Source organism: Corvus cornix, chromosome 20 (assembly GCF_000738735.6).
Source record: "Corvus cornix cornix isolate S_Up_H32 chromosome 20, ASM73873v5, whole genome shotgun sequence".
Classification (NCBI taxonomy): domain Eukaryota; kingdom Metazoa; phylum Chordata; class Aves; order Passeriformes; family Corvidae; genus Corvus; species Corvus cornix.
The window spans coordinates 6,714,035-6,741,846 of record NC_046349.1 but is presented as its reverse complement, the minus strand read 5'-3'; the positions used below and the strand labels follow the sequence as shown (position 1 = coordinate 6,741,846).

Sequence of the window (27,812 nt, the reverse complement as noted above, 5' to 3'; positions counted from 1 at the left end):
TTCCCCTCCCAGAGTTGGTGCGAGAGACCACAGCTGGGCACCTGGCCTTGCTGGTGGCCAAGAATGTTGCCATGTTTCCGGGCAACCAGGAGCGGTTTTCGGAGGGCCACATCGATGTCTGGTGGATTGTCCATGATGGGGGGATGCTGATGCTGCTGCCCTTCCTCCTGCGGCAGCACAAGGTAGGCTGGGCCCTGCAGTGCGGGGCTGGGGCTTGGGCTGCGGCCGTCCCTGTCGAGCCATGCCCAAACTACCCCCTCCCTTGCAGGTGTGGCGTAAATGCAAGATGCGCATCTTCACGGTGGCACAGATGGATGACAACAGCATCCAGATGAAGAAGGACCTGACCACGTTCCTGTACCACCTGCGCATCACCGCAGAGGTGGAGGTGGTGGAGATGGTGAGTATTGGGACGGGGCACATGCAGCAGTCAGGGATGCTGTGCATGGGAGAGCCAGACAGACCTTGACATGGGGGACACAGCACCACGGAGGGACACAGCACCACGGGGATATGCTGGGATGTGCTGGGCCATGCTGGGAGCAGTCAGTACAGTTTACCCTGCCCCAAATTTCTCCTGTTTCCCCCACAGCATGAGAGTGACATCTCTGCCTACACCTATGAGAAGACACTGGTGATGGAGCAGCGTTCCCAGATCCTCAAACAAATGCACCTCACCAAGAATGAGCGGGAGCGGGAGGTGAGCCTGCAGGACAGGCTGGGTGGGCTCTGACCCCTGTGGTGGCTCTGATGTGAACTGAGCTGCCCTGCAGCTCTGTGTGCTTGTCCTGCTGGAGAGCTGGGCTTCAGGCTAGGCTCTGCCCAGCCAAGCCCTCTTGTGCCCCACTCCCTTGGCTGACCCCTCCCACACAGATCCAGAGCATCACGGATGAGTCCCGTGGCTCCATCCGGCGCAAGAACCCGGCCAACACGCGCCTGCGCCTGAACGTCCCCGAGGAACAGGCTGCTGATGGCGAGGAGAAGCCGGAGGAGGAGGTGAGGAGTTGTACCAAGACAGGGTCAGGGAGGTAACTGGCCCCAGGCCCTGCCCACCATTCCCCTCTTCTGCCTGCAGGTCCAACTAATCCACGACAAGAATGCCACCACCTTCTCCAGCAGCTCCCAGTCCCCTGGTGATGAGGTGGAGGCAGCCCCTGAGAAGGTGCATCTCACCTGGACCAAGGAGAAGTCTGTTGCTGAGAAGAACAAGAGCAAGAGCCCTGTCAGCCCTGAGGGCATCAAGGACTTCTTCAACATGAAGCCGTACGGCCCCCTATGCTGCCACGTTCTCCCACCCATGCCCTGTGTCCCTGGCTACCCCTGCCTGCCCCAGCCAGGAGGGTGCAGGCAGGGCCTTGGCAGCACCAGCTTGATCCTTGCCCTGAGGAGTGGTCAGGCAGCCTGGGCACTCTGAGTGTGCCCTTGCAGAGGGGCTGGGGGCAACTGGGGAGGGCTTCCTGTGCAGAACTGTGCTGGCAAGGGATGGGTGCCCACGCTGGGTGTGCTGCAGGGAGTGGGGGTGCACACCTGGTGTTCACCACCTTTCTCTCTCTCTCTCTCTCTCTCTTTCTCTCTCCGACCCCATCATGCTCCTGGCAGGGAGTGGGAGAACCTGTAAGTCTGGGTTTGGCTGGGTGCCGGGGCTGGAGTGGAGGGAGCTGGGTTGTGCTCATGGGGCAGTGTGATGGGAGCCGTCGGGGTTGCCCCCATGCAGGAGGGCGGCTCAGTGAGCTGTGACAGCTGCAGTGCCAGACAGTTCACCCGAGCAGGCTGTGGTTGCCAGCTCCATGCACTGCCCGCACCACACGCTCCTCGTCTGCCCTGTTATGCTGCCAGCAGCTCCCTGTGAGCCTGGGCTCAGGCACCCACAGTGACACTAATGCCAACTGCTCCTGCTCGCTCCCACGTGGCCTGGCCCTGAGCAGACGTAGTTGCTACTGCCTGTGGGCACTCTGTGTGGCCCTGCATCTCATGGCCACTGGTGCAGGCTCAGAGTCACCAGCGCTGTGCCTGGCAAAGTTTGCTGCACCCCAAGTTTGTGCTGCAGCCCAGAGTGGACTGCTCTAGGGCAGGAGGCCAGGGTGCCCTGTTGCCCCTTGGGCCTGGTGTGGGGCTGGAGGCCAACTGTGCCCATCCCGTGCCCACACGTGCTGTCACCCACAGGAACCAGTCCAACGTGCGAAGGATGCACACAGCTGTGAAGCTCAATGAGGTGATTGTGAAGAAGTCCCAGGATGCCAAGCTGGTCCTGCTGAACATGCCAGGGCCTCCCCGTAACCGGAAAGGGGATGAGAACTGTATCCTTCCTATGGGGCTGTTCGTCAAAACCCCTCTATGCCGGGGGGACCAGGGTCCACATCTTCCCCAAAACCGGTGGGTCTTTTAGGTGAATGCCAAGAGGCACAGGTCTAGTTCCTGAGGTTGGACCCCCCCACACCTCCTGCTCCTGGCCGGGTCCAGCAGTTGTCATTCACACCAGCCTGCCCCTCTGGCACCTGGTGGGGCCACATGACATTGCACCTACACCCATGAGTGCAATGGCACATGACGGGGGCCCGGGCAGAGGTCTGTGGGGCTCAGCCACCTGCTGGCTCAGCCACCATCCCCATCGCACAGCATCAGCATGGGTGGGGTCCCCTGGCCCCTTGGCTTCGGACTGCCCCACCAGCTCCTGGCTCTGGTGTGGAGGTGTCAGTGCTGCAGGCTCAGCTGGGGCTGCGAAGGTATGGCACAGGGCTGTCCCCATGTTCCAGTGTGGAGTTTGTCCTCCTTGACAGCTGTGCAGACATGGAGTTCCTGGAGGTGCTGACGGAGCATCTGGACCGAGTGCTCCTGGTGCGTGGTGGGGGCCGGGAGGTCATCACCATCTACTCCTGAAAGATGGCGCGAGAGAGGTTTGTCTGCACACTGAGAGCCCCGCCACCCCTTTGCATCGTGCTCCCGGAGGGGAGGAGGGAAGGCCGGATGGCAGCCGGTGCGCAGAACCTTCACCTGGCTTTGGCCGTGCCCCTGATCTCTCCATTCGAACTGCAGCACCAGATCTTCCGGGAGCATCCAGCACCAGAGCAGCTGTTCCTCATTGCAACACCACAGCACTGCTGTCCTTGTTTATATATAAATATATACAGTGAACCGCGGACTGAGCACCAGAGCTCGGCGCTGCCGCCACCGGCCCGCCCTGGCAGGGCCAGCCCCGCCGCCAGCCCCAGCACTGCCGCTGCAACGCCTGGCCGGGCAGGAGGGCGGCTGTGCCGAGACGGACCTTGGCCCCACCGTGCTGCTACTCCTGCACAGACTCGGCTGGATGCGCCTGTGCCCCGTGCCCGCCGCCTGCGCCGTGCCTCCCTGCGAGGCGCTGGGAGAAGAGAGAGGCCCCCCCGTCACGCTCCCCTCGCCGGACGCTCCTCTCCCCACATCCAGCAGCGCCCGAGGCTGCCTCCCACGGCGCTGCACCCCTGCTGCCCCTCACCGCCATGGACCCGGACAGCCCCACCTCGCCGCTGCCTCGGCACCGTCGTCTCTGGAGGCTGCTGAGCTTGTGGAGATGCAGCACGATGGTTTGGAGGAGGCAGAGGGTGGAGGGCGGCTGTGAGGGGTCAGGTGCTGGAGCACAGCAAGGCCGTGAGAGCAAGAGCCCTGACCTAGGGTGGTTGCGGGTGTTCCCTGTCCTCCCTGCCTGACTCCAGGCTCTCTCTTCCCTCACGCTCTCCAGGTGCACCAGTCGCGGTGCGGAGCTGCGGTGTCGGGAGCCGCGCAGCGGCCCTGCCATGCGCAGCGTGAGCCGGGGCTTCTTTCGGCGGCTGGAGCCGCATGGGTGCTGGGGACCCCCGAGGCACCAGTGCCTGCTCCTGCCTGGCACAGGGGTGTCCCGGACCCCCACCCTGCTCCCCCGCCGCACTAAACTGGGGGCTCTCAGGGCCCGGCACCAGCCAGCCCGGCTGGCCCCAGCGCCTGCACATATGTCTGGGTCCCCCCCCGTGCCCCGCTGCGCTCCCTGCTGCTCTCCAGGGCTTCGCTGCTAACCCAGCCCTGGCCCCGGCTCCAGGCAGTCGCAGATGCTGCCGGGGGCTGTAGGACAGTCTGGATCTGTGTGTATTTTTAACATATGCAAAGGCTGTTTGCTAATCTGACCAGCAAGACCTCACAGTGAGGTGGGGGCTGTAGGGGTCCTACCGCCCCCCGGCATCATGACACTCTCTGACCCGGCTGGCCAGGGCAGCCCAGGCACCAGCCACACCACAGCCGTCAGCCCCCGCGCGGGCAGCAGAGCCCCCGGGGCAGATCAAACACCTCTTATCTTTGGCAGCAGCTGCAGGGTCGCCCCCGCCGCCGTTTCCCAGCCCCTCCCACCCCCCCCCCCCCAAGCATCTCTCATAGAAGAGAAACTGAGGCGCTTTTAACAAATGTGAACGGTTCCAGGAACCACGCAGGAAGCGGTGCGAGGGCAGCAGGGTGCCGCTGGCGCCCGCCCCAGCCCCATGTACATAGTGTACATAATACAGTACGTGTATTTTTAAAGTGATCATATTTATGTTAATAGAACCAGATGAAGTCTATATATAGAGATCTATATCTATTCTGAGAGATGCAGGGCTCTGCTAGCACCAGGCCGCAGGGACGGGGAGCTGAGCCGGGCTGCTCCTGCACAAACCAGGAGCCCATCCGTTGCACCAAGTGCTCCAGAGTGGTGGTGGAGGCTGCAGCCTTCCCCGGCCACCAGCAGCCCCTGGGAAAGGGCCAGGTCGCAGGTTCATTCTCTTCTCAATTTAGCTTATTAAGAGTTTTCAGGGAAAAGAAGTCACAGACTTTTCTGAACTTGTTTCACAGCAGATTTGAGCTTCCACTCAAAGTGCAGCCTGCTAAGAGTTGCCCTCTCCCGGCAGCGCTGGCAGCTTTGTGCCAGCCTGGGCCCTGGGGCAGCACTTTGTTCCCGGCCAGAGCTGAGCCCTTGTGCTGAAGCACTCGCCCCCTCCGCCCCTCCAGACGCTCCCCAGTGCTGCTCTGCACTGCAGGAGGCGCAGAGGGAGCTGGTGCTGCTACAGCATCCCCGCGGGTGTCCATCCAGGCAGCAGCTGCCTCCTGCCTGGCATGGGCAGCCCTGACTGGTCCCAGCTCCTTGCCCACCTGACTCCCTGCCAACCTTGACTCCTGCCTCCCTGAGAACAGGAAACCCCTCCCCGGCACCAGCCACTCCAGCCCGTGCTCCCTTTCAGAGCACCTCTACTCCAGGTCCAGGCCAAAGCTATTTGGGGATGCTTGGATAAAAAGCAGTGGGTTTTTTGATGTTGGATTTTTTTTGCTATAAGATACTACTTGGACACACTCCTAGACCAAAACCAAGCCCCAGCTGCACGTCTGTGCCTGCTCATACCTTGCTCCTACATTTCCATCACTCCCGAAGTGCCTCCCTTCTCTCCAGAGCAGTCCCAGTCACAGCCAGACTTTCTGCCAGGGTAGCTGCCTGTGTGGCTGCTGGTCTGTGTCACAGATGCTGCTGTGGAAGCTGGTCCCACAGGCATGGGGAGCTCAGCATTTACATGGGGACTGTCAGGCTGAGCTGAGATCTGGCTTCAGCACAGGAGCTCAGGGCTGATGAATTGTGCAGATGCACAGGGCAGCACTCTCCAGTCCTGCTGCTGCCTCAGCAGCCTGGGAGCTGTGGGAAGAGCAGGTAGGGGTCTGCAAGTGAAAAGTTCCTTTAGTTTTGGGAAGGGCAGCCCATGGGAACCAGGATTTGCCAATGTCTAGCTGCTCTGCCCCTTGGAGCTGGCCCTATACCACCACACACAAGCTGACGGGCTGTTTCCAGCCTCCCAAAATTATTTGAGGCACTTCAGCAGCAGCGGGGGAGGCACAGCAGCCTGCCCACACAGCTCATGTGTTAGCACCATGTTGTTGGGCCTCAAGCACTTGCCAACTGCTCTGCCTCTTCACAAGATGCCACTTGCTCCCTGCAGTCGCCCTCTAATTGCAGCTTGGCTGCTGCCCCCTGTGCTGCTGGGCCTGAGGCAGAGAGCATGGTCCCCTCCTGCCCTGGGACATGGCGCAGGGCAGAGGGCAGAGGGCAGAGGCAGGTTATACACAGCCTCTGCCGAGGCTGCAGACAGCAGCCACCCTCGCAGCATCAGGGAGAGGCTCCTCCGTTGGCCGCAGGTACAGGGCAGCCAGGAATGACGTTTGCAGAGCAGTGGTGAGAGCAGCCAGGGCACACTTCTGACAGGTTTGCTTCATCCCCCCAGCATCACCAGTGGATCCCGTTCCCCTCAGCACCACTTCCACCCTGACGGCAAAGGCATGGTCCCGGCTCTCCCAGGGAGCAGGAAGGCCATTCCTTTTCATCACTACTGCTGAAAAAAGGCGTTCCCCTTTCCCATCCTTCAGCAAGAGCAGGGGCACAGCTCTGGACAGTCAGGGCTGCTCCACACCCCTGCCAGGCAGTTTGGCTGTGGCAAGACAGGAGCTGGTTTCCACAGCGTGTCCCCTCGCCGTCGGCGGGAGAGGGCCAGTTTTAGCAGACAGCACTGCATGTTAGTTTACAAACCCAGCCCTGCACGTTTGGCCTCTGTGAGTGTTCAGTTTCCCCATGGAGCACCCTTCTGCCGCTCCACCGTGGTGAAGACAGTGTCCTCCTCTGGTAGACATGCAAGTTCCTCCTTGGCACATGTGCAGACACGGTCCGGTTTTTGTTCCAGACAGGAAGGTCTTGACCCCCCCAGTTTGTTTTACAGGCAGGCTGCTGCTGGAGCAGCACTGAGCAGCACAACCCATGGGAGGGTGGGCTGGAGTGTGGCCACAGCAGGCAGGGAAAGTTCGGCCAGCACACAGCGCTGGTGGCCTGTGCTCCAGTCCCTGCTGCAGGAGGGCCAAGCAGCCCTGGCCCCTGTGAGTGGCAGTGGGCAGCTCAGGTCACTGTGGAGGGCAGCTCAGGTCACTGTGGCCACCACGCAGCACAGACAGCAAGCCACAGGGCAGCAGAGACAGGAGGCACAGGCAGTGTCCAGCCTGGATGGGTGCTGGTCTGTGGCTGGACGAGAGGAAGGACAAGAGACTGCACAAGGGCAAGAGTTGCACTAGAAGAGTCAAGACCCTCCTCTGTGTAGCAGGACTAAAAACTAGCAGAAAGACCGAAAGGTCTGAGATTTGCTGGTTACAACACTTTCTGTGCTACATGTGCAATATATTTGTTATGAATGTTATCACGAAGTCGGTTCATTCAATACTCTTTTAATCACTGTAGCTAGATGTTCTCTGTCCATTCAAGTGACTTTTATTCGAGTGCAATATTTCAATAGACATGTAGTGACCTAGAATGCTTTGTGTTTTAGAGAATCTGTGTGCAGAGCAATGCAATTAAGTTTAAAACCTTGTAAATAAAACAGGTTGCAAACCAAAAAAAAAAAACCCTATTAGGCTTGCATTTAATTTCTGTGTGTGTTTCAGTGTTGTGCATTAGGCCGCCTCGGTGCAGACCCCGTGTTCTCTGTGCAGGTGTTCATGGAGGAGTGGCTCCTCGGCTGTTGAATGCTCCCTGTTACTGCTTTACTGCTTTACCTGTATTCATTTTTCTAGACTCCTGTCTGCACAAAATGCAATAAATGATTTTATTACACCCTTCACTACTTGCACGGGGACTTTTCACTTGCTTCCAGGTCTTCACAGCTACTTTGCACCATTTCCATTACACGTCCTAACTCTGACAGGGTACAGATTGCAGAGGAAGCAAAGCACAAGGAGAGGAACAGCCTCTCCGAAGGGATGCAGTTCCCACATTTCACCTCACAAAGATTTCCGGTCACCCCAGCAAAAGTGTTCTACCTGGCTGCAGGATTGTAGAGGTGGAGAAAGGGATCTAACAGGAGGAGAGACAGCAGACAGACACTGCTGTCCAGACTCTGGCTGTGGGATGATGGCAGCATGGAGCCATGGGATGCCAGTGCTGAAGGCACAGGGACTTGCAGCCCTGACCTCACGCTGGCTGTGGCACTGATCCGGACCTGTCCCTCCCACCACCTGTCACCAGAGAGGTTCTGGACCCCTCACATTGGCCATGCCACACCACAACTCCTGGCCTGAGACTACCCCAGTGCTGTACAAGAGTCAGGACCTGTGAGGTCCACACACATTCTGCTCAGCATCCAGTGTGGAGCTTCCAGCACAGCTTATCCAGGAGAGGAGAGTAACAGCAAACACAGTGGAATGATGTATTCTGGAAGTACTAAAGTGTCAAAAAATGCAACAAGTAATTTTTCTGGCCTTTTATTAGAAAGTAATGTCCTCTTGTTAACAGCACAGAGATAAAAGAAATGCTACAACACAAACAACCTGGGACAAACAATGTCCTCTGCTTCAATCCACTGCTTTCTTAGTGTCTCTTGGTTCCCTGCAGGAAGCCCACAGACTCCAAGAAGGCCATGACAGGGAGGACCACACAGTTAAGTGGTGTTTTGTGTTCTGGTATCAAAGTATGTTCCCAGTTAAAAACACGGGGAGGAATCACTGCCTGATTTACACTCCACTGTCTGCTGCAGCTACTAAAGTGTTGAAAAAACATTTAAAATTATGGTATCAAATCTTGGCACTGCCTCTCCTCCTCAGATGGACCGAACATCCATCAACAGCAATGAGATGTCTGATAGAGCAGCACTGCCCCCAAGACCTGGTGACAGGTATTCCCAGAGAGAGCCAGCAGCACATCAGCATGGCTGCAACTAAGCTACACTAACAACCGTGCCAAAGATTGTAAGAAAAGGAAATTTACACGCCAAATTTACCAGCTTGATCTTAACACTGATTACTCAGGGTAGGAAAATTGACAGACCATTTGAAAACTCTGCCTTGGCTGGCAGTTCTTGCGTTGCAGATGTGTGCTCAGCCCACAGCTGCCAGTCTCTGTGAGTGGGCTGAGGTGAGGAACACCAGCCTCCCTGCCTGGACAGGGCAGGCCAGCTGCGGATGGACCGCACAGTCCTGGTTACTGAGGAGTGGTCAGGCATGTGCTTCATGATTTTGGCCGCCAGCACTATCACTGGACTTCCCAAATGGTTTATATGCCATTAAAAGAAGGGGCAAAAAAAAAAAAAAAGGAATCCAAAGAAAAATAGTGCCCATTCCACAGTGGTGGGTGTCTAAGGCCCATCAGTATGCTGCTCTGTTCAGTCCCCTAATTCCTCAAAACCGACAATCCAAAACTACACTGAGACCAATCATTGAGCCCAGACTGCACCTCAATGGGAAGGTGCACCAGGTGCTGGGAGTAAGGAAAATGCAGCAGGATCAATAACTGTGGCAGCTTCTGGGATGGGACAAGACAACCAATGATCCAACACAGTTCAGCACATCGTGCTGTGGAGAAAACTGAGCATTCTGCTCCAAACATTGCTAACCAGACGAAGGAGAGGGAGGGCAGCGCCAGCAACCGTTGGCAGCAATGCTGCAGGGGGTACGCTCTCGCCAGAGTGGAGAGGACATGCATATCCAGGGCATCTGTCCCGGGTCAAGGATGGGAGACTCCTTAAACAGCTATAAGTATGGAATGGCAAAGGGAAGGGGAATGGGCCCAACAGCTCAGCTCTAATAGTGTCGCTGGTAGGCACCCATCGGTTGCTGGGCTGAGGACCCCGTTCGCCCCTGGGCCACAGTTTGGCTCACAAGGTGGGAGAGTGCAGGACCACTCTGGATAAGGGTGTCCAAGGCTTTCTGTACACTGGGGTTGTCAAAGTTGATACCAGAAGACACCGGCCTTTGGGCAGGCACATTGCCAGGCGCAGGGAGGCGGGTTTGGTGCTGACCAAAGAGCGGCTGAGGTTGTGGAGGAGCCCCAGGTCTCGGACCTGCGTTTCTTGAAGGGCCCGGGAGAGCAGGAATCTGCGTGTTTGGAGTCTGCAATCTCTGCTGAGGCTGGTTTAAATTTCCAGCATTCATCTGTGCTGGCCGGGGCTGCCCGCCGGCCAGGTTACCAAAGTTCTGGTTGGGAGTGCTGCCCGAAGAGCCTGCGGAGGCTGTGGGACCACTGTTTGCCACGGCAGCTGCTGCCACCGCTGCTGCCCCACTGTTGAAGAGACTGAGGATTTTTGCTTGAAGCTCCTGTTGAGGAGTAGAAGAGGACACTGGAACAGAGGGAGTAGAGACCAGAGGCTGTGAACTCTGATGAGCCTGAGAACTTGGAAGGTTGGACTGACTACCCAGTGATGATCCTGAAGGTGCCCCCAAAGGCTGTCTTGACATGGGTGCTGGGAAAGAAAGGAAAGAAGGTTAAAGCCCTGCAAATGCCCTTGAAGGGACATCTGAAGAAAACTAATGAAACAGCTCCCAAAGACACAACGTAAGTGAATATCCACCCTCAGATTGGAGCTGCACCGCTCTGGGAACCCAAACCACTCTGCAGAACTGCGTGTAGCAGCCCAACCAGTTATGGCAGTCCTGCTGTTGCCCTGAGAGAATCCAGTATAAAAGGTCTTCCACATGAAAACTCTTCCACATGAAATTGTCTCATGACATGCAAGGACATGTCCATCTCAGTAAAATGAGGTGCTGCATGAGGATATTATGCTCCCAAACTCCTCTGCAGTCCCAGGACTCTTTTCCTGTCCCAGTCCTGAGGGCCACAAACCACATGATAAACCCTGTCTGCGACTGAGGCACTCACCCTGCAGAGGTTCAGTGCTGCCCCGCAGCAACCGTTCCTTCCGGTCTCTCAGGTAATTAATGACTTTATCCATCTCTTCAGCAGTCACATAGCGATTGTCTGCCAGCAGGTTCAAGAGAGTTTGGATCCCGGGAGGGTGACCTCCTCTGACACCCTCCTCCATGGGGGGTGGGCGCTCCCGCTCCTGCAGAACAGCTTCGTCTGCCATCTTGGCAGCCTGCCGGGCGATCTCCTCCCGCTCCTTCTCCCGGGACTCTGTCTTGTAGCGCTCGTAATTTCTTGCCACCAGCACCATGGCATCAGCCTGGGGCATGTTGCGGTGTTCTGCATGAAGGAAGAAACGTTCTGAGTGACCCAAAGTGACCCTGACAGAGGTGCTGTTCCTCCCACCTGCCAGCACAGCCCAGTTAGCAGCAGGAACTGCTCGGGGAGTGTGTGTGCAGGCACATGGGAACAGTTACATTTCCAAAGCCAACAGAAGGCCCACGGCTATCACCCAGCAAGGCCAGCCATTCCTTCCACAGCTGAGGGCTCTAAGCAGTCATCCCATCAGCCCAGAAATGTCTTTCTTGTCTCTCACCAGTTAAAAGGAAAGCAGCTCCCTCTACCTCTCACATAAATCCTCGGTGCTCCGAGATGAGACGGTCCCAGTCATTCTACTGCTAAACACTTGGACAGATCCAAAACTTGCCCTCTGAAGGCTGTATGCTTCCCAGAAAAGGACAGCCATGGGAATACTTTTGTTTCTGTACTGCCAGTGCCTTAACATCTCATGTGCACATGTAGCTGTGGAGGGAGCAGCACTGGCTCAGTGTCACATGGTGCTCACATTCACCACTCTGAGGCAATAAGCAGCAATCAAATTCTTCTGTGATACAATGAGTAATGAGCAATTCCAGTGGTGAGTTCTGAGGTCCTTATTTCCACCTCCCAAAGCACACACATAAACATTCACCTGAACATAGATTTAAACTGGGAAATCAAAAGAGCCTTTACCTTCCCAAAAGTGCCCAAAGCTCTGGGCAGGGTCTTTTTTACAGATGCAGAACAACAAATCCTGCAAGCCTTTTCCTCCTAACAGGAAACTTGGGTTCATTTTAACATTAGGCTTTGTACAAGTTGTGAAGCACTTCCCTGAAACAAACATGCAGGCAAAGGTGGCCACGAGCGGTTGAAGTGAGCATATTTAATCTCTGGAATGAGCTGTGGATGAGCTAATGACTGGGGTTCCCATCAGGTCTGATACACTGGCAGATCCAGTGATGAAAAGAAGCTTTGGCCTCACGCCAAAGGTTTAACAGGTGTTAAAGCAAAAGAGTTAAGAGTTAAAACTAAAGGCAGTGGGAAGCCTGGTGACAGTGTGTGTGAGCTGTGTGTCTGCAGGAAATGAGGGAACTCTCCTATCACATCTGCATCTGATGTTAAAAAGCCCGGCTTCTCCAGTCAGTGAGCACACACCAAACACTGACTGTGCACTCAGACATTTCCTCTTCCAGATGAACTCACAGAACATTACTTGGGAACACAGCAAGGGAGAAACAACCTTTGAAAGCTCAGCTGTCATCAAACCAGTCACCTGTGTTGACAGATTACATGAACAGGCCTATGACGAGAGCAACAGCTGCTTTCCGCAATCACATTCTGAAAAGGCATTTTTAGTACCTACACCCACCCTCATGCAACAACTAAGTCACACCCTGAGGCGATGCAGAGTGATGTGACAAGTGTAAAGGTGCTAAGAAGGTGGAGCCTGTATACCCAAACACTCTGTAGGTTCTATTTTTTCATAACTCTTCCCAGTTTCATTATCAAATCTCCACCTTTACCAAATCCTTATCAAATCACATTGGATTTTAAAACCTGTCCTTTCATTTGTCACATTCCCAACAGGCTCCTTCTGAGAGCAACAAGTGGTAGAGTGACTTGGGCTGGTATTACTGAGATCTCCCAGAGCAGCGCAGCCCTGGGGTCCATGACTTGCCCTGAGATGCAAAGGCTGGCAGTTTTAGGAACCAAGAACACAGCCGAGATTCCCTCTTGGCAGGAATTAGACATTCCTTTTGACAAGAGGCAAATAGAGTATTACGGAAGCTTGTAAATAATGATATTCACATTTATGACATGGTGTCAAGTCATTAATAACTGCTTATGTGACAGCAAGGATGAACTTTGTCCTGTGTGGTTCTGCCGGAAAGAAAGGTTCAGAATGACCACACAGTTCCCAGCCTACTGAGACCTCAGTACCTTGTGGGGTGCCAAACATGATGTTAACAGTGCAAGAACGGTGAACTTGATGCTGCTGGGTGATGACAATGGCAAAAGGAGACCCTCCTCTGCTCACATCGTCCAGGGCTTGCGTCAGTGACATCTCTGTGTTGAGGAAGATCAGGTCCACTACCATGCCCAGATCCCGCACCTTCCGCCCCACTGACTCCGCGTACTCCCTACCACAAAGCAAAGCCAGCAGTTTAACAAGTCAGTCACATACAGAAACAGAAACCTTGGCACTTGCATCCTTTCCACTGTCTCAGATTTGCTTTTCTGATTACTTGCCCAGCTTCATGGTGTTTACCAGGACAGTACTAAAGCAATCCCATTATAGCAATATAAAAGCCCTTATTCTGATCTGAATCAGTCATTTCAGTTCAGCTGAAATAAATTACAAATCAAGCCTTAGCTTAGCTGAGAAACACTGTTTGCAAAGAGATTTACACTATTACAAATTTGTTTACACATAAATGTGCTTCAACTGAATTCATCAGGGGAAGAAATTTACGCCAGAAGAGGTCCAAGGGGTACAGAGCAGAGGAGCCCACCTAGGGAACTCATTTACTCCTGCTTTGTTCAGTATCACACGTGCCTCATTCCTTATTGGCCTGCTCTTTTCTACTAGCTGCTTTCTGCTCTAACCCACTGCCAACACAGCATCTCTGGATCCACTGCTCCTGTACACCCTGCTACAGACTTCCCCTTCCAAGCACAAACCACAGCTCACAAGGCTGAGTTTAAATTACCAAGGGGTTTTTTTAAGCTTACTGTACTTAGAACCAAACCTGCAATACTGACTGCACAAAAAGCCTGAGGAATTCAGTCTGTGTGCACCCACACCTCAAGAAAGAGGGTAATTTTATTGTCTTTGGAGGCAAAGTCTGTAAGTCTGTAAGAGACCAAAACTGTCCCCTCTTCAACCATCTTTTTAAGAGCTTCCAAGTAAAATGATTGTATCTAAGGCATTCAGGAGTCATCTTTCAACAGGTGTATAGCAGGTGATATCAGTCAATACCCAAGATTTATGAGCAGGCTCCAACTCTTAAGGCTTGTAGCTGTTACAACCAAATGATTCTTGGGACATTAAGCTGATCCTCTGACACAAAAAAATTCTTCTTGTGTCAAGCACAATAACTTGAGGTCTATTAGAATATTTTCCAAAGACTTTTAGCCACCAGGGGATAAAGGATCTAAAATTTCCTCTCAAGATTTGTTCCAATAGGTAATCAACTCCATCAGAAGTTTATTTCTAGTTTCACTGCTTCTGCTGTTCCCATTTCCTGCTCCGTTTTCTACCAGCAGATGAGGCAAGCGCCAGCTGTCTCTTTCTGCCCCACATGTACAGCAAAGTAAAGAAAAGCAACTCCTGATATTTTCCCTGAAGGGTGAAGGAGACAGCTTTAACATCCCCCCTGACAAACATTTTCCCCAGATTACAAGCCATATCTGTGATTTATTGATATTACTTCCTTTCTTTAGCATATTTAATTGTAAAGATACAGACATCAGACTGGTGACATTGTTACAGCCCTCTACTACTGTGCCAGGTGTACCTCCTGTTCCCAAAAGAGTGCCTGCCCCGTTAACTCATTAAGTGCTCAGACAGCCATGTGAGATCACCCTGGTTACTACTTATACCTACTTTCGATTCCATCCACAACTGCCTTCAGCAGTGATTTTGTATTTCTTGCACATTGGACTAATGACAATGACTGGTGTCTGGCCTAGGAAACAATCTGGCAGGAACTCTGAACGAACACCCCCCAATCCACCCTGACCCCTGCTCTGTACTGTCAACTGGTTGGCCCATATTCCTAAGTTCTGTATCATGCTATCCAGGAAAAGTAAGTACAGGCCCCTACAACCAGTTGAAATCGTAGGCTTATATGGAGAGTACATATAAAAGTATCGGAGAAGGTATAGCAGTAGATTACAAGGCAGAAATACAAGCAAAGCACAAGATACATTTCCTCATCTCATCAACATATGTACCCAGAAGAAAAACGGGAGAGGTAGCTTTCTGGGGACTCTAAAGCCACTCTCTTCAAGAGCAACCTCTAAGACAAAGAGCCTCAAGGCAGGACTAAGTTTAAATCCATTCTCTTCTACCATGCAATAATAAAACTGATTATAACTATTTTCTTACTTTGTCTGTTTATTCACCACTATCACAGAACAATCCACGGGTCTCTCTGCATCAAAACGTCTCTTGATTTCCTCATAGTACTGACGGTACAGCTCCTCCCGGCGCCGCTCCTCGCGCTTCAGGCGGTCTGAAATGAGCCGCAGGGACAGAAGGAGTGACACCCTTCAGACCTGCTCAGAGCACCAGAGCACCACAACCGTAGCACTCCTGCACCCTCCCTTTGAAGCAGTACAGGTACTCACCCTCTGGCTCCTTGTAGCGGTCGTAGTAGGAGTCGTCCTTGCGCCGATAGTAGTCCTCGAGGCGCAGGTAACGGTCGTAAGATTCGTCTCGTCTGCAACATTCAGAAGCAGCACAGGGTTTCCTCCAGCACCATCTCAGGCAGCGACTTTGGCCAACGCATCACACACAGACCTCCCCCAAGTTTAATTTCTGAGGTACCCATCCGCTCCCCACAGGACACGAAGCAGCACCCAACTGTCCCCAGCCAGGGTGATTTGCTTAAACACCTGACACCTCAAACAACTGTGGCAGAAATGCCATAAAAACATCATTTTGGCAAATAGGATCCTGCAGAGTTTACCTGTACAGAGGGTCCCGAGAATCTCTCATATCCCGTGGATCCCTCACATCTCGTGCATTTCTCATATCCCGCGGATCCCTGTATCGATCATACAGTGGCTCCCGTGGGTCGCGAAGATCTCTAACATCACGTGGGTCCCTCAAGTCCCTTGGATCCCTGATATCCCGTGGGTCTCGCAGGTCCCGTGGGTCCCTGTGGTCTCTGGTATCACGCATGTCTCTAGCTCGAATGTCTCGAGCATCTCTGGCATCTCGCCCGTTCCTGCCATCCCTGCCATCTCTGGGGTCTCTCCGTGGGCTCCCCCGAAGAGGGGAGCGGTCGCGCCTGGCATCTCGGCCATCCCCGTAGGCATATTGCTCTCTGAGGAAAACACCAGGGAAATTCCATTAGCCTGCTAACAACACGAGTACAGTTACCCCTAGATCTCTTACCTGAGGTGCCAAAGCGACCTTTCACAGCAGCTGTATCCTCCCTCCTATCCCACAACAACAAAAATTGATCAAAAGTCATATTTTTGAAGCAGTCTGGAGAAGGTTCTTAATTCTAATATTCAGCACAGCCAAACAAGACCCAGAAAGCTCCTTAATGGAGCATCACTAAGTGTAGAGCACCTGTGGATGAAGTGAACGGGCACTTCAGAAACCATCATTTCAAGGCCTCTGACCTCCAACATCAGCCATAGCTCATCTATCAATCATGTCTGGCAAATTCTTTGAGAGAATTTAAGGTGATGTAGGCTAATACCCACAAATATGTGATAGCCAGGAGTGTTCAAGGGATCCATTAAATTCACTCATCAATGACAGCAGAACACTTGAAGTAACATTATTGGCACAGGATTAAAAAAGGAGTAGCTTATGAGCAAAGCCATTGCAGGTTCCATGTTGTGGTTGGGTTTGTGCTGCTGACAGAAAGTAAAGACAGGTATAGCCTTGTCCTGGACTTGAGGGATAATTTCTGTAAAAAGCCAGTCTTGTGTTTATAATGGCCCATGTTAAGAAGATACTAAACCCAACCAGCACCACATCCTCAGTGGCCACAAAAGGCTTCTCTGTTGGTTCTGAATGATCCATCTCATTCAGACTTTGTATTGCAGTCTTGAGAGGGAAGGAAGAATAATGCTCCAGTCTTCATCTTTTCCCAAAGTAGTAGGGTTTTTTCCAGGTTGCATTCTGTTTTCCAGAGAAGACCATAACTTCACTGTAGTCAAAACCAAACATTAAAAAAAATCTTGCAGAGAAACTACAGAGCTCCATGTGTTTGGACTGGTTTTGCCCCAATATATTGACAACCATCAGGAAAAAAACTCCAGCTTTTAAAATCTTTTTATTTCCCATACTTGACATGACTTTTACAGTCCTCAAACAGCCTAATCTAATTTATGAAAGATAAGCAGAACCTGAGTCTGCATCCACTGCAGTGCAGTCACATAGTGATCACGTGGAGAGAATGAGGTGGATGAGCCCAAGTTTGGTGTCAGGCAGAGCAACAGGAATGAGACGGAAGAGCAGAGTCTGTGCAAGGATTCTGGTGTCAGACACCCAGCTGTGCTAGGAACACCTAAGAGTGCTGGCATCCTCTGTTGGCATGTCAGGTACAAAGCAGGTTTTGGGAGAAATTAAGAGATGCCACCAAGAGCACACACAGGCTCCTCCTCAAAGTGACATACTGAATTTGCAGACAACCAGGTGTAAACTCCTTCAGCCTCCTGGACATATAAATCCCCTTGTTTGTGACCTGCATCGAAACCACATCCTGTGAGAGACACATCATAGCCCCCTTCCCCCAAAACCTACAATGAACAATGGCAGAAGCTCAGGGGAAACTTCTGACTTGCTCTAATGGATATTGAATCACTGAACTTTCCATAGCTGTGAGACCATTTAGCAAAACAACCAGATGCAGGGGAATTGTTTGGCATATGACATTTATTCCAGCTGGAGCGGGGGTGACCAGAACAGGCCACATTCATTATCCGCAGAGACAAATAGATCCAGAATGAACAACGCACAACTGCGACAGAAGTAGAGATGTGGCACAGGTACCCTCGGCTCTTGTGCCTGCATGGCTTCCCTGCTCAAGGGAGACGGCAGCACAAAGGAAAAGCTTCCACCTTCTTCTTCCACACCTCAGTCACCATGGTCCGACTCCTGCAGCATCAGCACCACCACCTGCATCTGCTGGGGACTCAGCCCTGCTGGCCCAGCACTGCTGCATGCGGTGCAGCGTGGGGCTCTGCAGCACTGGCACTGGCAGCTGTTGTTCCCAGGCCACAGTGTGGTCCAGAGTCCATCGTCCACAGCCATGCCCAGGACTTGATGACCGTGACCCCATTGCTGCCTGTGCCCACAGTGCTGCTTGGGACCTGGTGCTAACCACATGGGATGTCCACAGTGTATGCAGTGCCAGCTGAAATCCAGTGCCTATCACAGCAGCACCAAAGCCTTCGGATGCTGTCTGGTCCACAACCTGGGGTTCACAGCACCACGGCTCATGCACCTCCAGTGCTCCTTAGGCCTGTGGCACAGGACCTGCTCTTGCACACAGCCAGGATGGCACAGGTTGCAATGCCCATGGCATCAGTGCCTGCTGTTTGTCCCTCTGCAGTGTGGTCCGAGGACCAACGCTCATTGTACAGACGCCTGCCCCTCACCCCTGCAGTATTGGTGGCACTGAGGCCAAAGATGTGCCATCAGTGCCTACTGCTCACATACTCCCAGGGTACTCTCACCAGCATCGAGCACATCCCAGGCCCAAGACTTGCTACATCTGCCACAGGAATCCCAGCACTTCCTGGGCCTGATGCCCACACACTGGTCTCTGCAAGCACATTTGGCCCTGTGTAGGGTAAGTGCAGCATGTAGAAGTCCTAGATGGTGCCAAGAATTGCAGCTACTCCTTCTCCGGGCTTTTTTTTTTTTTGTGTAGATGTCTTGCTAGTTGCACTTTTTTCTCATTTTTGGTAATTTAACAGGTCAAGTTAGTAAAGCACACCAGACATGTGGGACCTTGATTACCTTCAAGTCCAACAAGCACCATGGCTTTTCATGGAAAGCTTTACAGCAGAGGCACACAGGGTGGATGCCATGTACCAAGCCACACTGGAGCATGTATTTGTGTGCTTCCTAGTGATGCTGTGGAAAGGAAACTGAAGTCATCTTCCTGTGACAGGCCAATCCATACCTTCTCCCCTTGCCTGTGGCTGCCCACACAGAGGAGGTGAAGGAGCTGAACGTGCTGTGCCCACTGAGGGGTGGGAAGCCAGAAGCTGGAGGAGACATCAGTGACTGCACAAAGTGGGCTGGCTCCAGGCACTGATAACACAACCACATGGGCAGACAGGACCGTGCAAGAGGCGTTTGCTCTGTCTTGTGTGTCGCTCAAGTGATCTTTTCCAGTCTCATCGCAGCATTGGAAGCTTTCAACATCAGAAGAGGCAAGACCCCAAAATTCTCTGCAGCAGAGCACTGGAAACGCTGCAGCCCCTTTGCATTCTCTAGATATGCCTCGGCTTCTCTGATCCTTGGAGGCAGGAGCAAACATCAAGTGTATTCTTCCTCCCAAGTCTCTTACAGCCTGTGCTGCAAAACCAAATGCAGGGCTGCAGTAACGGCAGCAGACACAAGAGTTTCCCTCGTGCCTCCCAAGGTGCCAGAGCCAAAAGGGCTCTCAGAAGTGGAGTGGCCACTTTCCTGCTGGAGCATCACCGTTTGACTGGGGAAGTGGCAGTAGGGAAGAGACACAGACATTTAGCACAGGCCGCTGGGCTCATGCCCTGAAGGCCTGAATTCCTAGTATAACTCACTGCTTCCAGGTACTTTACCTTCGTGTCGGACTGGACCTTGATGAAGCCTTATTCATATTTCTTCTTTCCACTGCTTTATTAATATCTGTAAAGAATAATCAACCCATCTGTTCAATGCTATGAAACAAAAAAAAGATCATCAGCACAATTCAAATGAAAGCAACTTAAGCTCAACAACATCCAGATGGTGCAAGGAAATCCATTCAGCAGAGAGACATTGTCACTTTGACAATTTTTTATTAAGTTTAGATAGTACAACATAATGAAAATTTCATGGATTTCTCTGACTTCAAAATAGGGTGGACATCTTGGGTGAAGTTTTAACCCTGCATGTTCAGGCCTACATCCAGACTCTTTCTTCCATAAGAGAATCTCTTTCTTCTGCAGTCTATGAGCAAGCAGAAAGCGACTCATGGACTCTAGGAGAAAAAGCAGAGTCTGAAAACCTCCGAGAAAGGAATGATGGCCAGCACAGTCTTAAGATCACAGCCAGTCCTGTTCAGCGGAGCATGCTGGTACCCTTGTCAGAAATAATCCAAGGGTTCTCAAAGGGACACGTGCAACTGCCTTCCAAGGGACTGCTGCAGTGTTAAGGTGCACAGCCCCCACCACTGACAAACGGATCCGGGAGCCTGGAACACAGGCTCCTTATGAAGTCAACATGGTGCATTCAAAACACCGTTGTTAATGTGATGCAAACTGAGGCAACAGATCAGAAATTTGAAAATTGGTTGGCTTCTGAGCATCTCCGTGAAAAACACCATGAAGGGAAACACCAAGAAGTAAGAGAGCTGAAGAAACAGAATCTTGTCCTCAACCAGCAAAAGTGAAGTTGCCCAGAACTGTCAGGGACCCCCACTGTTCTCAAAGCCTCCCATGACAGCTGACTGGAGATTAAATAATGCACTGGAGGGGGGCAAGAGCAAACAGATAAGTGACTTTGGACATTTTACTGAGAACCTTCTAAGGAAAAGAACCCAAACCTAGGCTGTATCTGCTCCCCCAGAATCTATCAACAATTAACATTTCTGATGACTTATTTGCATTAACCACTTTCAAAGCTCTTGCATGAGAATATAAACATGCCATGATGTCTTTAGGCACACTCAGTCTTAATATCTTCTGTAACATCCCAAACTATCCTTCATTATTTTCAAGATTAAAATTGTAATTAAAGGATCAGGTCTAATTTTTGTTCTTGATGTCAATCAAGCAGCATGTTGCCTCTCTGTGGGGGCAGAGAAGCAAGTACAATCTGAACATTACCTACAACTGCAGCATAACACCACTCACAGGACCCCAGAGCATCTCTCCAGGATCACACACAGCTGCAGGGTCTACTGTTACAAACTACATCTGAAGGACATTTATTCTTGAAATGGTTTTGCTACTAAAGATACGAAAACACTTCTGTGCATTTGTGGAAATACTTGTATAATGCTACACTGGATTTAAACCCTCCCAAAACTTTTTACCTTATTGTGTTATTAACGATTATGTTTACTACTAAGGCAGCATAACTGAAGTAACTGTTCTCTTTGCATTTATTTTTTAGTTGATAATTTTTCCCCTTAAAGTCAAGTGTTATCTTTAAGCAAGACACTAGCTGCTTTCTTTGGTTTAAGATTATTTTTATTTTCTGTTTTAAGATGCCATTGAAGAAACCTATTATGATTTTTACACTTAGTATCATACATTTCTTTCAAATTAAAAATGTATTTAAATCTGCACAAAAATATTTTTCTAGAAGAAAAAAAAATTTGACAGGGATCCTTCTCTTGTGCAAAATAACACATTTAGTAACATTTTATTTAATGCCAACAGCATTTACAAGTTAAGTATTTGAACACTGACAAAACTTCGGGAAAAAAAAGCCCAAATAAAAAGTCTTCTGTCCTGTAGGATTTTGAGATGACAGAGCCACTGTAATCACACAGTTTAACCTTCTGAACAAACACAGGTGACGGGAACTTCTGGAATCACAATCCTATCTCAAGTGCAGCAGTGGCACTGAACTAGTGCTTATCTTTTAGCAAAACATCCAATTCCAATTTAAAAGTCTTCAGAGCACAGAAACCACCACAGATCCAATAAATTACTCCAGAAGCCAATTACTCTGCTGTTAGAGAAAAGACTTTATTCACATTTAAGGCATTGTCGCACCTGTTCCTACTACACTAAAACTCCCTGATCTCCAGGTCTGTCTGTAACACAGAGATCACATCACTCCTTTCTCTTGAGGTTTTTACTAGGGCTCATTCTTTAATTCTAAACCTCTGTCAGGTTTTTCCAAGGCTTTTCCAATTCAGCATTATCCTTTTTGAATCAGGCATACCAAAACTGAGAACTCTTCCAGCAGCAAAATCCCACAGGTACCAAAGCCTCCCTACTTGCACACCTGTGTTTAGCACAGCCAAGGATGACCAAAGCATTCTGGCTGGGTGCAGACCTTCCCTGTCAGCTTCACTTAAAGCTCAGGTCTGTCTGCATCCAGGATAGGATGTCCAGGTCCCTTCACCATCAATGAGTCAATCATCACTATTTCATCCTCTTTTTAAAACATGTTTTTTTCTCCAAGTCACTTATAAAAGCACTGTACGGCCAGGACTCAGTTTTTCTAGACCACCACTCAAAGCACCGAGAAATTCCATCTATCTTACATCTACTCCATTCTAGATTCTAAATCCATTTAACTCTGTTGTTTTCAACTGTTCTTGTTTCTTATCAAATCAAACACCTTACAGCAATCTGTACATCAACACTGCTGCTTCCAGCCCTTGAGCTTGCAGTACTATAACAGTAACTAAGACAGGATTTATTTTGATGGACATTAGTCAATTGCCTTCTCACCAGTGTCAGGTGAAAGAATCCCTTTGTTCCCAGGCACTGATGCCAGGCTCATCCCATTTACCCTGCCTATTGGCTCACCTGCAGCACTCTACTAGCTACCTGGAAACTCCCTAGTTTTCCAAGGCTTGTGGAAAAACACCAGTAACAGACTAGGCAGGTCAGCATTTCACTGAGCCTTACTGATGTTAATTCTTTGAGAGATCTAGTTTTGGTAGCTGCAGTTTTACCCTTTTTGGTTTTGCTAATGAAATGGAAATTATATTAAATACACCTCCTGCCTCTCCAAAAACAGACAGCAGAAACATTAACTGGTCTTCTCCAGTTAGAAATTTTATCATTGCCAGTCAGTTACCCTTAGCTTCTAAAACAGCCAAAGTTGTTCCTATTTAAGCCTCTACACTTGGATAATGCTGGACATCATTTCTTCTTGTATCCTTCTACCCTTCTTGTCTATTTGCCTTCATTTCCATCTTCAGGCTCTTATTTGTTACTGTACATACACCTTCCCACAGGTTACTATTTATTCCTCCTGTCATTCTTTTTAAAGTCAAACTGTTTTTCTTCAAATTATCATAGGCTTACTTTGAAAGTAATTTTTTTCCTTGCATTTAAAATATTACTCGTGGATTTCTAACCATTCATTTCCGTTTAAGTCTGCTCCCAGCACATTTAGCAGAATTATCTTCATCTTTATGAAAATATCCTTTTTAAAGCACCCAGTATTTATAGCACTGCTTAAAGGCTGGCTCCACTTGTGCAAAAATCCCAGCTAAGTTTACTTAGCCAACTAGCTGCTAAGTGCTGTGACCAATTCCTTTGAGTATGTCAAGATGAAGCCCAGTTTTGGTTTACAAACGTTATTAAACTCTGCACTGGAGGTTTCAATGATCCCTTTCCAAGGCTTACTTGTTGCACAGTTTCTTACACAGGCTAACAGAGCTTTCCAAATACTAGCACATAAAAATTCAGGGTAAGACCCAGGCAGCAAGGTGAACCACACTGCAGGTGAAGCACACAGCAGGAACTCAGGAAGCAAATACATACTGAGTAAGGTGATCAAGACTAAGGCCAGACAAGTGTCACATTGTGACCTTTCCAGAGGGCTTTAAAACAACAGCACTCTTTCTCCCGAACGCATGCTGGGGTCAGGAGAGCGCGGAGCAGTTTTCCTTACCTAATCTATACCCTTTATAAAGGCGACCCTTCTCACCGTCCAGAGCGGCCTGGACATCTTCTAGACGGTCATACTGCACGAACCCATAGCCATGGTACATGCTGAGGGCTGCAAGAGTTAACAGCAGGGCAAGACCGGTTACAACCACAGACAGTGCTGACCCACACCCGGCCATCGCTAACCCCACCAGCTGTGCTCTACCCAGAAACCACTATGCAAGCTTCCTGGGAAAATCAAATCCACCAGGATCAAAATGCAGAGCTCAAAGACTCTGATCAAGTTCCTTCTGACAAGGCAGTGACCAAAATACAGCCCAGGAAGTGACCAAGATTTAATTAAGAGGCTATGGAGTCACTTGAAAGAGTACTGTGACATCACACTGAGAGCTAAAAGGTAAAACATAGCTCATATATCTGCATTACGTTTGAGTTGTACTGAAGGAATCACTTTTCCAGAGAAAATGCAGGCAGAGAAAATTATCATTAAAAGGTCACTATTTAGGAACAACATTGGTCACTCCTCTCATCATCATCATATAGCATTTGACAAGCATGAAGCAATATTTCTCACTGAAATCCCTGCCACAAAAAGGCATAAGATAATATACTAACCCCTGATTTTGCCATATTTTGAAAATATCTCTTCCATTTCTTCACGAGTCATGTGGTCTGTGGGCAAATTGCCGACAAAAAGTCTTCTCTCTAAATCCTGAGGATTGGTGCTGTTAGTGAAGTCGCTCTGTTTGATGCTATTGCTCTTGCGTCCTCGAGCCATTTTGCTTTCGTTCCAAATGCAACTCTTCGCAAAAAAAAAAAATGGCCACGCATATAATTTCAATCCATGACATTAAAATTAAACTGGAACAAGATTAAACTTAACAGCTTTGCAGACTAGAAGCCAACTGGGTCTGCTTGACGCAAACTTCACTCCAGAGAAATCTTAATACGAGGGACACAGAGGTCAGGCAAAAACACTCACTGCAGCATTTTGGTCGAGCTTTTCTGTAATACTGAAAGGTAGCAAACCTAAGTCTTTTGCAAATAGGTTTTAATGGTTTAACTCCAAACTAAGATACAAATAAAACTAATTTTCCACTAAAATGCCTTAACTTTAAGCTTTTCAACACACCCATTGTTGTCACATCTAGTTCTTCAATCCACTGATAAGAAGTGTTGAAATTTATGCAATATTTTAATAAGCAGAAAGGAAACACTCATTGCAGCACCCAAATATTCCAGTAGGGCTTGGAATGAGGCATCAGGAAATACTGCTGAAATACTCCCAAGGAACCATACCTGGATCACTTCACTACATGTGAAATCTCAGCTTTCCAATCCCAGAAAGCACAGTTTCTCATCTGCATCTCTATTAGACAGCATATCCTTGTCCCCATGGAGATGTCAGCTCCCACAGCAGGCGGGTCCATAGCTGGGAATTTAACCACCCCCAGGTAAATGCTGCACCCTTCCCCACCTTCCCCATGCAGCAAAAGCACATTCCCTTAGCCCACACCCCTGCACACAGCTGGAGCAGTCAGCCACATTCACTGCACAAACTCACCCAAACAAGTAAAAAAAAAAACCCACCCCAGCAAACAAAAAATAACATAACACTGCCAAAGCTAACAAAAAACACCATCCCCGTGATTCTGACTCTCTGGTTTAAAATTCACCATTAGACAAAGCTTAAAGAAATTAATAACACTGAAACTTTCAAGGTGAACTTAAAAGTTTGAAAACTATTTAATAAAGTTGTTCTGCTTCCTAAACATTCATCTACAGGAATGCGGGATGGGATTTTCTGTTTGTAACATGCAAGAAGCCTGCAAAAAGAAAGATGATGAAATTGAGTGTATCAACAGAAACTTTTCCTTTTAATCATGCAATGCCTACAACCAACACACTCCCTAACAGTACCCGAGAGTACATACAATTTAAAAGCAATCTCTAAATAAATAAATGTCAAAAAAGATAAGACGGCTCTATATAAATACTTTTGCAACACTTAACTGGCATGAAAAATAAATCTACTCCAGATTTGAGACATAAAATGTATTTATTTATCCTTTAAAGATCAATCAACTTCACATTTGTATCACTCTTCCCCCTTTTTAGGAAACCCTGTGGAGATGGGAGGCAGAGAACACTTCCCTATCTAATGAACTTTTTAAAATTAACTGCCAGAACTGGAGTGAGGAAAAAACCCAACACCCAAACCAAAATCCAACAAAATTAATCTCCTTTATCATATTTGCCCCAATCCCCCTGCAAGTTTGTCCGCATACATACACAGAGTTTCATCTTCCCCATGAGAAGTACCAAGAAAACCAAAATTTTTTACATGGAAGCAGTGGACTTCTATTCCACTACTGCAGCTCAAGTTCTCATCAGTCGAGGGTGGAGAAGCTTTCAAAATTCCCTCAAAATGATAAAGTGGCAATAAAACATGGAAGGTGCAATCTAGACCAAGTTCCCATTCGGAGCAGGATGCAGTGGTCATGGCTTTCTCCAGTCTGGCTCCAAGCACCACCAGAGAGAGAGAGGGGAACACAGAGCCCCTGTGCAGGTTGTCTCCAGATGCCACAGACACACATAGCAAACAGGTGTCAAACAGGCCTGTAACTGCTGGTAGGACACCTCACTTTCAGTATAAAAAGATGTAAGAAATTCCCTTTTGTTTTCCTGAGGGGTGGGGATAGCTGGGGGTGTCTGAGAAAGAGGCTGCAAGAACTTGCCACATTAAGAAAAACAGAGCGTTATTTTCCCACTTCTAAACAATCAGTAAATCCCAAACAGAGGAGTTACTCCAGAACTCTCATCTAAGATCATTCACTGACTCTTACCATTTTCCACTAGGCAGATCACATAGTTAAGGGCTATTTAGCGATCATAAGACCAGAACAAATGAATGTTGTCCCACCTCTGGGCACGCTACATCAGGAGAACGCCTAATTCCCACATTAAGTCTTGTTGTATGGATGCAGCCAGAGAGGCACCGGGACAGTTTAAAGGTGCCAATTCCCCGCGCAATTACTGTGGGTCCTACGACAGAACAGCCCAGGGCACCTCATGAGCCAACAAATCCTCTGGAAATTAATTAAAGCCACAACTCTCTAAAAATCTTACATTTAAAACCAGAGCTGTTTATTAATAGCGCTACAGCTTCAGGAATCAAGATTCTGCTGGAGTGCGATATTGAAACTAATTTGCCACAAGCGAAACACAAGTCTCCAAGAAGTTCGGGGGCAAAACAGAAACAGCCGGCACCGAGAGCCGAACAGCCAGCACGGAAGGCAGAAGTGCCAAGGAGTTTCCCCCGGAGCAGACACGCGCCCTCCCGAAAGCCGGGAGGGTCCTCCTGGGGCAGCGCTGGCACCGCTCGTCCGGCCCCCCGTACCTGGGCAGACGCGGTGCCGCCCACACGGTAACCCGGAGAGCGCCTCCGCCTTCCTCCCGCCGGCAGAACGCGCCCCGCGCCGCCCTTGCCCCGGGCCCCCGCTCACCCCGGGCAGCTCCTGGCGCAGCGGGGAGGGACCCCCGGGCGGGAGCTTCGTCGGCGGCCGCCGCTCCCACCCGTGCCTCCCCCACCTCCGCCCGGGCCTGGGCGCTGCCAGCGCCGCTCAACCCGCGCACCGGCTACTCCGGGGTGCGGAGCAGCCCCACCGAGCCCCACCGAATCCCGGTGGTCCCGCGCTGCCCGGACGCGAGGCGGAGGCGCGGCCCGCCCGCAGGCCGCGAGGCACGCCCGGCCCAGCCCTAGCCGAGGGCCGGGAGGGACCGGGCCCTCCGCGGGGCTCGCTGCCGTAAGCCTCTCACGTGGGCGCTCCGCGTACCGGGGCCGCGGACCCGCAGACTCACCGCCGGTCCCGGCCCGGACCCGGTGCCCCGTCAGGCCGCCGCCGCCGCCAGGACAAAGGCGCCACCCGCCGCTACCGCACGGCGCCGTCGCAAAGAGGAGGAGGGGGGAGAACAGTCGCTATGGCGACGTACCGCACTTTACGGTGCGGCAGCGTACCGCCATGCCTGCCGAGGCAAAGGCCACTTGCCCTGGTTCCCGGCACGCCCCACGGTACGGCACCGCAAGGCAGGCCGGGAGTTGTAGTGCCGAAGGGGCCGGGCGGCCGCTCGGTGGCGCTATCGGACCTCACGCGGGGGAGGCGGCGGGATCGGGGACGGGATCGGGAACGGGATCGGGATCGGGATCAGAGTGGGATCCGGACTGGGGTCGGGATCGGCATCAGACTGCTGTTGGGACCGGAGTCGAGGTCGGGATCAGACCGGGACCGGACATGTGTCAGGATCAGGACCGGGGTGGGGATCAGACCGGGACAGGGACCGGAAT

At 50.8% G+C, this 27,812-nt stretch overlaps 2 protein-coding genes across 6 annotated transcripts in view; one reads left to right on the top strand and one right to left on the bottom strand.

Moving 5' to 3' along the window:
• Positions 1 to 7,616, top strand: part of SLC12A5 (solute carrier family 12 member 5) — a 31,681-nt gene extending 24,065 nt beyond the window's left edge. The window contains exons 19-27 of one of the 2 annotated variants that reach the window (XM_039563191.1): positions 13 to 182; positions 269 to 400; positions 593 to 700; positions 874 to 996; positions 1,076 to 1,263; positions 1,600 to 1,614; positions 2,164 to 2,297; positions 2,786 to 2,894; positions 3,034 to 7,616. In XM_039563191.1, the coding sequence (XP_039419125.1) occupies positions 13 to 182; positions 269 to 400; positions 593 to 700; positions 874 to 996; positions 1,076 to 1,263; positions 1,600 to 1,614; positions 2,164 to 2,297; positions 2,786 to 2,877 (962 nt within the window). In that variant the 3' untranslated portion in view covers positions 2,878 to 2,894; positions 3,034 to 7,616. Of the gene's footprint in view, positions 1 to 12; positions 183 to 268; positions 401 to 592; positions 701 to 873; positions 997 to 1,075; positions 1,264 to 1,599; positions 1,615 to 2,163; positions 2,298 to 2,785 lie in introns of both variants that reach the window. The other variant, XM_039563192.1, reaches the window with a different exon arrangement.
• A 624-nt stretch (positions 7,617 to 8,240) lies between these two features.
• NCOA5 (nuclear receptor coactivator 5) lies at positions 8,241 to 27,424 on the bottom strand. Of its 4 annotated transcripts, XM_039563193.1 has the most exons (10): positions 27,329 to 27,424; positions 24,083 to 24,269; positions 23,472 to 23,579; positions 19,466 to 19,532; positions 15,643 to 16,002; positions 15,302 to 15,393; positions 15,060 to 15,186; positions 12,890 to 13,089; positions 10,646 to 10,969; positions 9,571 to 10,229 (listed from the first exon to the last, which is right to left on the bottom strand). In XM_039563193.1, exons 2-10 carry the CDS (start codon positions 24,243 to 24,245, stop codon positions 9,571 to 9,573), a joined length of 2,100 nt encoding a protein of 699 aa, XP_039419127.1. In that variant the 5' UTR covers positions 24,246 to 24,269; positions 27,329 to 27,424. The 4 variants fall into 4 exon arrangements, with proteins under 4 accessions (XP_010395272.1, XP_039419128.1, XP_039419129.1 ...); XM_010396970.3 differs by lacking the exon at positions 27,329 to 27,424 and having other exon boundaries at positions 8,241 to 10,229; XM_039563194.1 differs by lacking the exons at positions 23,472 to 23,579; positions 24,083 to 24,269 and having other exon boundaries at positions 8,241 to 10,229; positions 27,329 to 27,381.
• Positions 27,425 to 27,812: the final 388 nt, after the last annotated feature.